General features: G+C 38.0%; 1 protein-coding gene and 1 pseudogene across 6 annotated transcripts; one reads left to right on the top strand and one right to left on the bottom strand.

The window, feature by feature from the left end:
* The first annotated feature begins 1,312 nt into the window (after positions 1 to 1,312).
* LOC113277698 lies at positions 1,313 to 2,758 on the top strand (annotated as a pseudogene).
* Positions 2,759 to 2,862: 104 nt separating this feature from the next.
* Positions 2,863 to 6,601, bottom strand: LOC113282351 (serine/threonine-protein kinase D6PK-like). 6 transcript variants are annotated; one of them, XM_026531334.1, is made up of 4 exons: positions 6,254 to 6,600; positions 5,820 to 6,024; positions 4,118 to 5,226; positions 3,089 to 3,971 (listed from the first exon to the last, which is right to left on the bottom strand). In XM_026531334.1, the coding sequence occupies exons 2-4, from the start codon at positions 5,838 to 5,840 to the stop codon at positions 3,089 to 3,091; spliced, it is 2,013 nt and encodes a 670-aa protein (XP_026387119.1). In that variant the 5' UTR covers positions 5,841 to 6,024; positions 6,254 to 6,600. The 6 variants fall into 6 exon arrangements, with proteins under 6 accessions (XP_026387117.1, XP_026387119.1, XP_026387118.1 ...); XM_026531333.1 differs by having other exon boundaries at positions 5,736 to 6,024; XM_026531332.1 differs by having other exon boundaries at positions 2,863 to 3,971; positions 4,118 to 6,024; positions 6,254 to 6,601.
* Positions 6,602 to 15,544: the final 8,943 nt, after the last annotated feature.

Consider the following 15,544-nt stretch of genomic DNA (forward strand, 5'->3'; position numbering starts at 1 on the left):
TTTTTTCCCAAAAAAAAAATAGCGGAGCAGCTACTATTAGTATGCGACATATCCTATTTTCTCGACACAACATAAAAACCGTTTACATTTTTTTTTTTTTTTGGGGATTTATAGTGGGTCAGCTTTTAGGAAACTAACTTTTTATGCCTTTTGAGAGAAAAAGTAGTAGACCTTTTAGTTTTGAAACCAATTTATCATATAAAATATGTAGCCCGGTCACATCGTAGTTAGGGTGTAAAAGTATTGGTTGTCTCATTTAGTCCCCTTCGTCTCTGTTTAAACGACTCAATTAGAACCTCAATGAACAAAACCTTTTATTTGGGGATTTATTCATCCGTTTTAATGGTTTGTCTGTCTCATTATAAGTGTATAATGGGCACATTGGTTGGTTTGCCATGCCCATTGGAGTTGCTCTAATCCAGTGTATCTATATTCTTCATCTTTAAGGCCAAACACTATGGTGCATGGCTTCCCTTCCCTATCCCTCAAATAAAGGGAAGGGATACAGGTCACAAGGCAGCCCCATTATGATGCCCTTTCATCCCTTCCCTACATGATACAGAAACTCAGTTTTCGTGTGAATAGTACTATAAGGAAACTGAGTTTCCGTTTTTTTTTCCCAATTTTTTTTTCTTCGGTTGGAATATATTTGTTTAGGTAAAGAAAGATAATTTAGAGTAAGAAAAGAAGATATAATAGGTAAAAAATAGATATTATAGGTAAAAAAGAGTTTTAGTAAAAAAAAAGAATGAAAAAAGAAAATTTTAGGGTAAAACTAAAAAAACCAAATACGGAAACTCAGTTACCATCAAATATGCCACGGATACTGAGTTTCCGTAAAGCATAAATTTTGACGGAAACTGAGTATCCGTCTCATTTCCCCTTCTTTACTACCCGGATCAGATGTGATCCACCTAGTAGGAAAGGGAAGGGATTTCCCTACTTTTATAGGGATATGGAAGACCATAGTGGTTGTCAATTTGAATTTTTCCTTACAAATGAGAAATAGGGAAGAAAAATGCGGCACCATAGTGGTTGGCGTGATAGATTCTCTACTGTTTATATACACAAAGTAATTTCTTTGATTTTTTTCACCCACCCGACCTATAGAACTCTCGAATGCAGTTCATTATTCTCCAGTGCTGAACCTTATGGACAAAAAAGAAGAAAGAATCTCTTTTTACTTTCCTTTTTTCTCTTTTGCCTTGAGGGCAACGACCTCACTTATAAACATCCAAATCCATCACTCCACAAACTTCTTGTTATCTCCACATTTTCATTTCATCATCTCCACTTTTGTTTTTGCTTTTTCTCCTGTTTCCAACTTTATACTGAGCAAATTAATGCAGGAGTATAATTTATCAGTTTGTTAGACTAGACGGACATATATATGGAAGGAACGAATTCTGTTTTTTCATCTATGAGTCGATATAATAACGAAAGTATGATATCACCAGAGATAGTCGAGATAAGTGAAGAGAGTAGAAGTTTTATGATGAGCAGTATTAGCAGAGATGGAGGAGTTAACGTGTATGTTGCCGTTGGTAAAGATGATTTGCATGTTTTGAAATGGACTCTTGATCACTGTTTTACCTGGAGCTGCTGTTTTTCTCATCCATATCTTCCCACAAATTACTTCCATTCCAACTCCTGGTAAGATACATCCATGTAATTCATTTCTCTCAAGGTTAGATTTGCATGAGACATTGGTATGTAATCAATATTTCATCCGAAAGAATCTTCCATGGAATTATTTTGTCAAACATTTCCAACAAACAAACTTTGTCAATAAAATCAACAGTGTTTAAAGGAAAAATTGAAGAAGTTGTTGTCACTAAAACAACGACTTCATCAAGCAAATGTTTCAGCTCAATTCTGTAGAACTTAGTTGATGTTTAACCATAGAACTACATAAAAACAAGCAATAATAAAAGAAATACTGGTTGATTTTTTTGGTTTGTGCAACAGTTGGAAGGTTATCCAAGAGTCAAGTGAGCCAAGAACAGGTAAAGACTTACATGAGAGAAGAGAATTCCAGGAGAAGAAACCTTTTGCAGAAATACATTCGATTGTGTTCTGATGCCAAGGTTAGTTCAAGAACCCACCTTCTTGCAGAAATACATTGGATAGTGTTCTGAAGACCTATGACGACAGGTTCTGTTTTTGAACTTCAGGTACCAGTTGACACTATGCTTATAGAAAGTGACATGACAGCAAAAGCAATCTTGGAACTAATTCCAGTCCTTAACATCAAAAAACTTGTTATGGGAACCAAACTATCTGCATCGTCAAGGTGCTCAATCTCATGCCTCTTACCTTAAAGTTATCTGTGTTAAATATCATAATTGATAAACAAGAACCACCATTTCTAATGAGTTTCAGGTGTTAGATTTTGTTGCAGGAGGCTGAGGAGGAGGAGGCTGGAGACAAGCAACTTTGTGCACAGGAATGCACCAGATTATTGCGAGGTTATCATTGTTTCAGATGGGAAAAAAGTTGTAGAAAAGCAAGAAGTAGAACCTTCACCATTATCAAATGATGGCAGACATAAAATGAATGGAAACAACAGGAATTTCTTCGAGTGTATGTGTTTTTCAGGTAAATTCAGTTGAGGTTAAATGTTATATGGGATTTGTAAGCGCTTGCCATTATATGATACCACTCGCATAGAGGGTTTGGTGCTTCAATATGAAAGAGGCTATGTAAATAACTAACATGACCTAAGAAAAATAGCTGATCGAACGTGAAAGTTGTATGTGTCGCACCAGTCTTCAGATTTGCTTTCTTCTATCCATGTTAGTAACACTAGAGTCTTAAGAAATAAGGAATCAATTAACAGAAGTAAATTTAGTACGAAAAAGATAGAGACAAAGCGAGCAAACTTCATTCTTCATTTTCTTTTTTGCATTTCTTACCGGTGTTTACATGCCTATTGAAATGAACAAGGGAGGAAAAAAGAAGAATGGAAATCGAGTTAATCTGCAATTTAGATGAACAAGAATTTCTGTTTGTACCATGGAAAAAGAACCATTAAAGCACATCTCACAGAAGGGTGTGAACTAGGTGGAAAAATCACAACTACGACGAATTAAAAGAAATCAATCTCTAAGTAATTACCTGAAGGCTTAACGTCAACCTTCGACACATTATCAGTTTTTGGTGTTGTTGACATCTCCGACTGTAGTAATTCTGCCATGAATGGCTTTGGCACGTCGGGAGGATTGGTGCAGCGAATAAGTGCCCAATTCACACTTTGAAAGAATGGATGTTGCTTAATTTCGGTGGCTCCACGCCTATATGCAAGACGATGCTGAGGCTCTTTCACAAGCAAACCTCTGATCAAATCCCTGGCAGCAAAGCTCACGGCTGGATTCTCTGGAAATTTTAAAGGTTGTCCAACAACATTGAACAAAGTGGCTCGATTTCCTGACCCTTTAAATGGAGTCTTCCCAAACAAAAGCTCATAGAGAAAGATCCCAAAGGTCCACCAATCTACAGCACTTCCATGGCCTTCACCTTTAATAATTTCTGGCGCCAAGTACTCATGTGTACCAACGAAGGACATTGATCTAGCACTTGTAGGCTCGGCCATGAGCTCTGGAAGTGGGCTCACTTGCTTGTATGGATCATTCTTTGGCTTGGTTTTCTTATCTTTTTTGGGTTTACTTGTTAAGAAGCGTGGTGTGAAACATGATGTTGGTTGTAAGCAAGATGGCTGAATTAAACAAGTGGGTTCGATGCAAGCAGGCTGGATGCAGTATCCACCCGAGTTTTTCTTTGACGAGTGCATATCTGGATTTGAGGACTTCACCAGAGTTGGGCAAACTGCACACCTTAAAGAGAGGTCAAAATCTGAAAGCATTATATGGCCATCATCTCTAACTAAAACATTCTCGGGTTTAAGGTCTCTGTAGATGATTCCAAGCATGTGCAGATACTCCATAGCAAGGAGTACCTCTGCCACATAGAACCTGCACCACATCACAGCAAAAGCTTAGTAACTCATACAAATCGTTAAAAAATCCTCACTTCGAACAGTAGCTATTTCTCCAATTAGCAAGCAAAGTTTGCTTGGTTTTATAGATTTCTCATGCTCAGTAAGAATGAAAGACAATACCTTGCCGCGTTCTCTGAGAAATGCTTCCCAGGTTGTTTTTGCCGGAGTGCATGCAGGTCTCCCCCAGGGCAGAACTCCATAACCAAGCAAGAAAACTTATCTGTCTCAAAATGCGTATATAAAGTGGGCAGAAAGGGGTGATCAAGAGACTGCAATATCTCTCTCTCTGTCTGAGCCCGCAACAACTTCTTTCGACTTGCTAGAGCTGCTTTGTCCATTACCTTCATTGCAAAATAACTTCTGGTCTGACTCAACTCTGACAAATATACACTACCTATGTCTCCACATCCTAACCTTTTCAAGAGCCTGAAATGGTTCAATCCCAGCGCTCCATCCCGAGACCGAATGGCTTGAATTGCATCCCATCTTGTATCGTTTCCCTTGTGGGGTTTATTTACCGCACTGCAAAAGCTACTTGAGCTGCTCTCATCACTTACCTCATCACTTACATTGCTGCCACTGCTGCCTCTGCTGACACTGGTCTTCCCACTCTCTATAAAGTCAAGGGAGTTGCTAACTTTGGTACTTCCAGCCGACTTTTTATCAAAACTGCTAGTGCATTCACTAATTTCCACGGGGGCAAAGGTGTCCTGAGCCTCTGTGTATTGAGTTCCACTATAAAGACTGTGTGGAGGACTTTGACAGTTTCTGATGATTAGGTGAGATACTAGATGCTTGTTCGGATGCCCATAAGCTTCTTTACAAGGGCCTGAAACACACTTTGCTGGCATTGGCAAGTAGTTTGAACTACAGGACTCCAAATCATCAAACAGATGTTTATTGATGCCACTTCTGGTCGTTTCCTGAAAAGTCAAGCCTGACGAAGGACCCTCCGAAGCTGCTTCCAGTAGATCTAGCTCCTGCTTGTCAAGGTGATTGCTCGATTCTGCTACTAGCAGTTTCGTATTATCTGATTTAAAGTGTTTATTCGATAAAGTAGGGGGTTCTTTCTTTTGCAAATGGTCCCGAGCCATCATTTTATGGGACTGCTTCAGATGAGCCACAGTAGTCATTTGATAGCCAACCGTTTCCATCCCATAATCTACAGCAGTTGCATAATAAGCACAGGACACTGCATCACTGAATGAGCACCGCTTTGAGGATTCAGGCTGCAGGAAGGGGAAGAAAGTCCAAAAAAGAATAATATTAGATTTAGCAGCAGAAGTAGACAGCCAAAGGTGAAATAAAACACTACAGTTTTCATTAAAAAAAACTATAGCCAAACGTAACGTTAACTGATTAACATACAGATCACAGTGAATACACTTCATTCAACAATGACCGAGTGTCAAACCAGTGTATTTATAGGCAATCCAGATCTAAGCCAATCAGATGGTCAAATCTGAAGTTCAAAACTCGCTAGCACCAAAATTCTTTACCGATCAAAAAAAAAAAAAAAGATGGTCAAATCTGAAGTCTCATTTTCCCATTCATTATCATCAGTCACCCACTTACAGACAAGTTTCACACACATGTAAGAGGGTAATTAAGTCGCATCTCCTGCATCCATCAATTACGAACAAACTTCTAAGTCCTAATGATAAGTTTGGACTACTGGCATCAATTAAATATACTCAACTCATATAGACATGATCACAATAACACAATTCTTACTAACCAGTTTCTTGAAAACAAACATTACTAACAACTGAAGCTTCACATATGAATTGTTAAAAAATAATTCACAGAATACAAATCATACTGCATTTTCCCCCAGCTCCATTTTGGTCAGCAACTGAATTATCCTATCGAACTTTCTGAAATCCCTAGTTTTTGCCCTAGAATCGGATCACTAACTATTACTCCACCACCAATTAATAATTCTCGTGAACAATTTGATATCAAACCACAGCTACATCAATAATCCGATTGAGCACAAAGAGCTGTGCTCATCAATTACACAAAGACTGTAAAAAACAACATCACAAAAACAAGAATTCAGGTAAGGAAAAATCACTATATATGTTTATACAAAAATCACAAAACACAAGGACAAAATTTTCAAAAACAAGAATTTGAGACAGAAAGAAAAAGAAAACAATTGTTGATCCACATTTAATCCTCTAAACATTAATCATTAAGACAAACAGAAAGTAGTAATGAATGAAATAAAGAAGTTCGGAATGAATCCCTAACCTGATTTAAAAAGAATCATAAATGTAAGAAAATTTGATAACCTTTCATTCTACCAATTCATTCTACCAATCAGATTCTTCAATACTCAATTCAATCAAAATCAAGAAATAAACGAAAAGTTTCGATCAGATCCGATCGAAACAAAGTAATGAGAGCTTTTCCCCCTTGTGTAAATTCAATCGTCGTCGTAATTTGAGTCCTACAGAGAGAGAGAGAGTTCAGTTATTAGTTAAAGTAACCTGTCTTTATTTCTTTCTTTCTCTAAAAACCTCTGATTCTTTCAGTAGAGAGTAGATAGGTTGATCAATTATCTCTCTTTCTTTCTCTAAAAATATATAAATGATGTCCTGACTTGATTCCTGTTTTTCTTTCGGGGGTTAGTCCACGGGTGAGTTGAAGGGAGTTTAATGTATTTTGAAGGAGTGTAAGAGAGTATAGGGAGTTTGACAGAGTTTGGTGAGTTGAGTGTAGGGAGTTTGAAAGACTCTCCCAAAATCTCTACTTTTTTGAGAGATTTGGAGTGAGTCAAAATACACTATAAACTCCCTAGAACTCCCCAGAACTCCCCCAAAAAAACAAACTCCCTATCATTCTAATTTTTACCACTAACAGGGAGCTTAAGAATTTCTTTCAAACTCCCCCACGACTAACGGGGTTTTTTAGGGAGTTTGGGAGACTCTTCTAAACTATCCCACGACTAACGGGGATTTTGAGAGACTCCCTCGAACTCCCTCACGACTAACGGGAAAAAACACAACTACACCCAACTCCCCCAACTCCCTTGAGGACTAACACCCTGTTTTTCTTTCTTTCTTTCTTTCTTTCCGTGTTTCTTGTACTTTGCAAGCTTAAGAGGGGACTCTATGGCCAAAGGCCCAAAACATCGGAACTGGGATGCGCAGACGCGAACACGACGCAGACACTACAAAATTTTCAAAAAACTAGGACGCAGACATGTATATACATATTTTATTTATATATTTTTTATATGTACAATCATGTATTTATACAACAAAGTCAAGTGTTTAGATCCTGAAATTACAAAATGATGTTACATTATGTTGTTTTTGTGTATAAATTTCAAAAGAAAAGAAGAGATCGTTTGTTAGGCAATCAATCACTATTAAACATATGACACAATCAAAATGCATTCTTAGAATAACACATGCCCGACCAAAGGTATACATAATGTCATTTCCAATTACAAAACCCTAATAAAGACCTAACTATCCCATTTATTCTCTCAATCTTCTTATTTTCGCCTCCTCTTTTTCACTTTCCTTCGCTAGGGCTGTTCATGGTCGGTTTTGGTTCGGTTTCTAGCCAAACCAAAATCGAAACCAATACTATTGGTTTCTAAAAATCTAAACCAAACCAATCCATTAACCATTGGTTTGGTTTCCAAATGGTTCCAGTTGGTTTCGGTTTGTCCCAGTGGTTTTTGGTTAACCAATAATTATGTCAAACCAAAAAAAAAAAATCACAAATCTACAGATAAGAAAATCGTAGTTGCCGATAGTATTGGTTTACACAAATTTACAGACAAAAAAAATACAAAAAATATCAAGAATATTTAAAGCTTACTCTAATTCTAGAGATCAAAAGAAGATATATAATATATCTTAATTTAATTATTGACAAATAAAAAAGAAGGAAGACGGGAAGAAAAAAGTCGAGTAGCAGCGGCTGTAGTTGGGGGTGGAGAAGGGAGGCGACTGAGAGAAGGAGAAAGAGAAAGAGGGAGAGTATCATAATGAAATATTAAATTTAGGGTTTCTATTTATCCTCTAAATCAATGGGTAGAATCTAATACTTGTAAATTAAAGATAGAAACTAAGTTTAAAAATTAATCGGTTTTCTAATGGTTTTTGGTTCGGTTTTAGAGGTCAAACCAAACCAAAACCAACACTATCGGTTTTCCACTTTCTACGCCGTAACCAATCCATTAATAAATGGTTCGGTTTGGTTTCTTCCTAATTGGTCTGGTTTGGTCCAGTTCCAGCGAAAAACCGAAACCATGTTCAGCTCTATCCTTCGCCGTCGAATTGTTTTGCTTCATCTTCTACTAACACTAAATCCACATCTAGCTAGTTATCTCTTCTTTTCCGTATTCTTTAAAATTTCTCCTATGTTACATATGTTGTGATAGTAGGACAAAAATTATTCCTAGACTTTACCTTTGTATTAAGATGTATGTAGAATAAATGTTGGTGATCATTGTTTAGTGACGAAAGATTAATATGTATGGATATATAATGTAATTAATTAATGTTTCAGTTACATTTCCGTAAGCTTCTTATTCTGTATTCTAATCGGATGAATCGGTTTAATGATTGATCTAAATGTTTGTCTTTCTTCAGTTAGTTAATAATAATAAAAATAAAGGAAGAAGTTTAAATGAAAATGAAAAAAAGAACGCGTCAAATCTGAGTCATCAGCGCGTCCAAACCAGACGCTCACGGACGCGTACGTCGGTGCGTCGGACACAGACACGACTCAAAAAATGCAGCGTCTGTGCAACCCAGCATCGGAATGAAGACCCCTTTGGGCCTCTTTTAACTGTAGATAAATGTTAGTGCGGAGGATGAATTATTACCCCGCCTAATGCACAAGTGGAATCGTCGCAAACATTTTTTATTTTTTCTTGGATCGGATTCGGACCTCATGGTTTGAAGTCAATAGTCTTTGTACCTCTAATCCCAGCTAATCAAAAAGCATTATTTTCCATGGGCAAGAAAAATCTGGTTTCAAATACGCACCACAATTCACAACCAAAGACCATTATGTTTTTCTTTCTTTTTTCTGGTCGGTTCTTAGCAGCAATTTTTAACCTCGCGAGACTGGGGTATACCCAGATTAATTGGGGTATACCCAAATTTAAATGGACATGTGCCCTTACTAAGGGGAGGTCAAAACAGGATGAAGTTACTTTAGTACCCCTGCACTAATTAACCTAAAACTAAACCCTAAACTTAAAAACTAAAAACCGTTTAATCTTCTCATAATCTATATTATCTAATCCCTCTTCTCGTCTCCTTCCTTCATCTTATTCCATCAATCAAAAATCAACCAAAAAATTCAATTTTGATATTCTACCAAAAAAGGTTTGATCCAGTAGCAAGAGAGATTCAACAGGTAATATGAAAAGATCCAAATCAAAGGGAAAAGGTAAGGAAAAAGTTGTAACTAGTAAACCCGAAAATCCAATCCCTGAGAATGTTGAAAAGAACCCTCCACCGGTGAAAAGAAGACTGTAAGTGATTTCTAAACTCAAACCCATTATTCTGATGTGTTATATGATTGTTATATTAGGTTAGAAATCGAAAATTATGATTTTCAGGGTCTTTGGCAGGCAAGGTCGATAATTTAAAACCACGTCGACTATTGAAATTTTGTAAGAGCCGGCATGGTCTCAGGATGAATAACCTGCCGACTTTTCATAACAGCCATGGCGACTGTTAGACAATAACCAGGGCCGACAGGGTATAATAACAAACCATGCCGACTTACCGATTGTCGGCATTGTCTTAGACTTGTACCATGCCGACTTTAGGTCACAGAAACTTGATTTTCCTTAGTTACTAGTCGACATCTTCCTTGAATAAGACCATGCCGACTATGTATTAGTCGGTGTGGTATATGATTACAACCCCTCTGACCATGATTTAGTCGGCAATGTTTAGATTATCGACCGTGTCGGCTGCATTACCAGAACCATGTTTCAATGTTTAAAATTTTCATATCTCTTATTTGTGTATTGTTTAGGTTCTCAGAGGAAAAAATAGAAGATACCCCTTGTATTGTTAGCAATGCAGCAGAGCTATTGGAATTTATTGACAGGATTTATCCTGGTTTAGAAGATCTTAAATATGAAACTGAAAAGAATTGCCCTGTAAGAAAGTTACTTCTGATGGGTAAGGAAGATCCTGAAGAATTTCTAAGGCTTATGGATAGTCCTAGCAATCCCCTCAACTATGAAGAATGCACATCATCAGAGGAGGAAGAAGAGGAGGTTGATCCAAGAACCTTTTTTAGGGCATGTGACTTTTCTGGAGTGTATCCCTATTACAATGAGGTCGGTGACTACATAGGTACAGATAAGGGGAAAGCAAAACCTGATGCTGGTGAAAAAGCTAGTGATGTGGAGGAAGATAACAACAACAAGAAGGATCCATGAAATTCTTAAATTTTATCATGCTTCACTTGGTTTAGAAACTTAGATTGTGGTTTGAACTATTACATTATGTTTTGAACTGTTAGTTTTTGGTTTTAGACTTGTTAAACTTATGTTAATTTTCAGTTTCAGTTGCTTTAGAACTTATTCTTTTTTGTTCAGTTTTAAAAAATACTAGAGTTGCAGTAAGTCGGCATGGTTTGTAAGCTCGACCCTGCCGACCATCCCATGTTATATGCTATAGTGCTGTCAGGGATAGGTAGTCGGTGTGGTTTGAAATCTCGACCCTGCCGACCTAAATGTTAGTAGTATAAAAATATTACTTTTTAGGTACAAAGTACAAGCCATTGAATGCTCAACGACTATAAATTTAAAAATCAAGATATTAGGCGTGTTGTTATTATAAAAGCATTCTCAACTTCATCTTCAAACTTGCATAAAGAATGGAAGTTTCAAGTGCAACACAACCAAATATTTGTAGTCTTTGTACACTAAGTGGTCATTTTGCAAACGATTGTCCCTTTGAAGGAAGCAAATGCACTATTGAAGGTTGTAAGGGATTCTTATTTCTCATGAAAGCTGCAGTAGGAGATGTATATCAGCCGTATGCTTCAAAATGCACTTGATGTGGGTTTTTCTATTGGATAGATGAGCGCCTAGATCCGAATGAAGATGAAGTTGCTAAAATCAACCTTATACCATGCACAGATCCATGTTGCGATGGTAAGATGAAGCTAATTACCTCTCCTAAGAAATTGTGTACCAGAAAAAGATACTATCTATGTCCCAAATGTATTGGGGTTAAGTTTTTAACGTTTGTATGCTTTAATTAAGGTTTGTATGCTCTAATTAAGTTTTTAAGGTTTGTATGCTCTAATTTAAGTTTCAAAAGTTTTTTAAGTTTTTAAGAATCCTTGTATTCAATGTTAGTCGGCATCATACTAAATTCAAAGTGTGTCGGCTTCTTAGCAGTCGGTACGCAGAAGTCTATTAATACTACCGGCGTACGTATAGTCGGCATGGTTTTCCTCATCAACCCAGCCGACTACAATGGGTGAGGAACATCCAGGAACAACTTTTTTTTTTCTGTTTTGATCGACATGGTTGTCCTCATAAACCATGCCCACCACAAAGAAGCCGACACTGTAGGAGGAAAACAACCTTGCCGACTGTTCCAGGCCTTTTTTCCTGTGTTGTCATGCAGTGCAGCCGGCAACCAGACGAATTTATAACTTGCCGACCCTGGGAAGGTTGGTAGGGTCGTGCGATAAATACAATGCCGACTAAAGGAGTATACACCAAAAAACCACATCCATTTCATTCATTTGTAGTACTCCAAAGTACATTACACAAAACACTAATGCGATTACAAAATTACTCCAAAAAGATTCCTTAGTTCCTAACCATAATCAATCATCACTCAAATCTATTGGAGGGAGTTCATTCAAATCTATTAAACCTCCTTTAGTCAAATCTATGGGACATTTCCTAGACTCATCTAAAACATTCCAAAGGTCCATGTTGTCCTCATAAAGTTTCACCCATTCCTTGTTCTTGTTGTTTATGAACTTCTCCCAAAAACTAAACATACAAAGAGGAGGTAATGGACATTCCTTGTTGAGTTGTATACCAGTAAAATGATTTTTATCCACCAAAGCCATAACAATTCTTCTATGCTTGAGTTGCTCCACACAAACCGCATGTTTCGGTGCAAATGCTATAGATAGTCCTTTACTAAAAAAATGTACCATGCATGACCACGTATCCGCCAATAGATGGCCACACTCCGGCATTCTCATCCAATGTTCCTATTTGATCGGTTCATTTCCCTCCGGGCCTTTAACACTAGTAAGCAATTCTATAAAAGTCGCTTCTTTGTCGTCCATCGAACCTTCTAGCATCATTGAGATATGAAACTCCTTGTCTTTTTCTAGTCGGGCGGCCATCTTCTTTCTTATGTATTGGCATTGGGTGAGATTCTCATCAACCGCTCCACTTAGTTGTCCCAATTGTTGCGAGACAACGTGAAACCCACAATTTCCATCCTTTAGGACGTCGTCGGTACCAATAACGAACTCTTGAATAATTTGAGGGAGTTGTACGCGATACTCTTGAAATACCGGTTGTACTACCTTTCTTGGACGACCTCTTTTCTTCGCAACATCTCCTTGGCTTGCTTGACTCTAAAGAGGTAGAGTGCCATTTGGATTCAAGTTTGAGACCGTTGGTGTAGTTGAATCCTTCCTTGGCCGACCCCTTTTCTTTCCAACAAATTCCACACTTGCTTGACTCTCAAGAAGTGGAGTGCTATTTGGATTCAAGTTTGAAACCGTTGGTGTAGTTATTTCTTTCCTCGGACGACCTCTTTTCTTTTTAGCCGGCTCCTCCTTGTATTGCGCCTCGGTATAAACATGTCCGGATGGATCACATTTTGTACTCAAATACTCTTTAATTTGTTCCCTTTCTTCCGCCCTCGTCTTTGTGGTAGGTGGTCTACCACAAGAATCTTGTTTCGCTGGTTCTTGAAATTCTTTCATAAAAGGGTAAACAATAGGCATCAACTTGTGCTTCATAGTTTGTTTGTCCAACCTATTCAACTTGGGGTACTTTTCGAGGATTATTCTCCCAAGTTCCAAACTCTTCACCGAGATCTTCTCTTGGAGCCGGTTTGAAAGATAGTTGCTTCTAATAAGGATCGATATCTTCAAGAGGAATGGGAGTTTTATACCTACCAAGCATATGACGACATGGAAGTACGATAGCCTTCATTATCCTACACTTACAAGGAGTGCTCGGCTTGTCATAATTTTGATACAACTTAAGATGTTTCATCATAAAACGTATTGCCCAATGCGAGATGTTGCAATGTATACCAACAAGAAACCAATTATCCTCCTTAAACTCCCTCAACTTCCGGAAGCTACTTTCTTGGAATTGCTTTTTTATCTTGTTGATATCATTATTAGTGTACTCATGGATAGCATGTTGCACCGTCACAATCCCATTTTGACTTGTGAAAAGCAGACCTTTTAGTCTCCCATGAGCTTGCTCTACCATACTTGTGGATTCAAGTTTGAAATATTTATAGTCGTAAGTAAAAGCATACATAAACCTCTCTTTGAGTGGCCTCAAACATTGTTTCTTGCAATATTCCACTACTTTGGGGTAATTAGTCCCCCACTCATCCTCGAACTCCTTCAAGTTTACCTCATATCTTGCAACACTCATCGACCAAACCACCTTATCCCACGCTTTCATGAATAACCCAAACTTGATCTCACCTTCTTTCCATTCTTCGTCTTCTTTCTTTTTCTCTTTCTCCCTCTCCTCTTTAGTTAGTTTACTAAGACGTTCATCTTCCTCCTTTTCACGTTTAATGCCTTTATTTGCCTTTGACTTTTGGATATGATTCCTACAATTCTTTATAAGATTTCATTGTATATGCCAAGTGCAAAGCAAATTTTGTGCATTTGGAAAAACTATCCTCACGACGTTCATTATTGCTTGCTCATTGTCGGTCACTATATCCCCGGGAGTCTCGTCTTCGTGGTAGAGAAGCTTCAAAGTTTCCAATGCCCAAATATAGCTATCATCCTTCTCACGATCCATAAAACACCATGCCACCGTGAACGATTGCTTATCCGAGGTTTGTCCTACAATGTTCAACAAAGGCATGTTGTACCTATTCGTCTTATAAGTACAATCCATGAACAAAACTTGGTAAAAGCAACGCGCCAATTGAATCATATCGAGATGCGCAAGAAAAATACGATCCACCAAGCCCTCCGATGACTCATGGTGTCTCACCGTGTAGTTGTATTCGTGTACTAACCATTGTGATTCTTCCATCACCTTTCTTCCATCCCATTCAATTCTTTTGATAGTTGCCTTGGCCGCATAGATTGTAGACAATGAAGAGAGGTTATTCTTGTCATCACTCTTGAACTTACTAAGGAGATTGCTTGGTTTAATTCCCCAACTTGTTCTTACTTGTTCGAACTCGAGCGGTTTCAACTTGGCAACTTGACAATGCCCAACAAGAGTTTCCGGATCTTTATGGTTATGCCAACCAACATCAACTCTATTCATTCTCCACACGTTATCGGTTTCTTTGTTCCTCTAAAATATAATCTTGAATGGGCATCCAAACTTCTTTGACTTCGTCTTGTACACCCTAGTCGTCTTCTTATCATACACATAACCCTTTCTCTTGTGGCTTGCGTCCGGTGAACCATAATACTCGCATACCATTTCAAACCGCGTATCTTTTTGTTGGGTATTTTTCACTAGAACGCACATCTTCTCTTTTTCTTTCTCAACAATCCAATTGACCGCGTCGTTTTTTTCCTCCCATTCCAAATCATTAGCGTAATGTGCGGAAGTATCAGGACCCCTAATATTGTGACGTTGAGGTTGATCCGTCATCGGTATCAATGCAACAATCTACAAAACATCAAAAGTTAGTTGATATGTATTACCAAAGTCGGCAGGGTCGACATATAAAACCATACCGACTACAAAATACTCGGCATGGTAGAAAAATTCAACAGTTCCGACCAAAATATAGTCGGCAGGGTCTACGTATCCACTACAATGCCGGCGTAAGCATTTTCAAATCACGACTCCTGTGTTGCAAAAAAACTGGAAGTCGACAAAGTTCAAATTTTCTACCTTTCCGACACGGGTACTGCTCATGAAAAGTCGGCACGTTGTTCAAATATAAACCACGCCGGCGCTTAAGGTCGGCGTGATCGACAAGCGTCGACCTTGCCGACCCTGGGAAGCAAAAGTGAAAAAAAAAAACCAAAATCGATCATTTGCATGGAAAAATCACAATCTTCACCACGCAGGTTGTCTACCTGATTACTTGCAGCTCCATTCTCTTCTTATGGGTCATTGGATTCTACGTTTGGCTAAAGATATTCATCACTTCCATAGCCATCTTGAGTTTGAAGAAAATAAAAGTGAGGATCATGCATGTAATCCATTTGATCATGATTTGGTAGGTCATCATACAAGTACTCATTTGTAGGAGGAAAGTTAGAAGATTCCCCCACTTCAAAATCAGGATTAGAATCACTCATATCATATCACAAATTTCATAAAAACCCTAACTG

This window comes from Papaver somniferum, chromosome 5, assembly GCF_003573695.1.
Source record: "Papaver somniferum cultivar HN1 chromosome 5, ASM357369v1, whole genome shotgun sequence".
Classification (NCBI taxonomy): Eukaryota; Viridiplantae; Streptophyta; class Magnoliopsida; order Ranunculales; family Papaveraceae; genus Papaver; species Papaver somniferum.

Coding starts and splice junctions, on each gene's coding strand:
- LOC113282351 (XM_026531332.1), bottom strand. CDS start 5,388: ATGAAGTGTATTCACTGTGATCTGTATGTTAATCAGTTAACGTTACGT. Junction 3,972..4,117: donor TTCTCAGAGAACGCGGCAAG/GTATTGTCTTTC, acceptor GATGTGGTGCAG/GTTCTATGTGGCAGAGGTAC.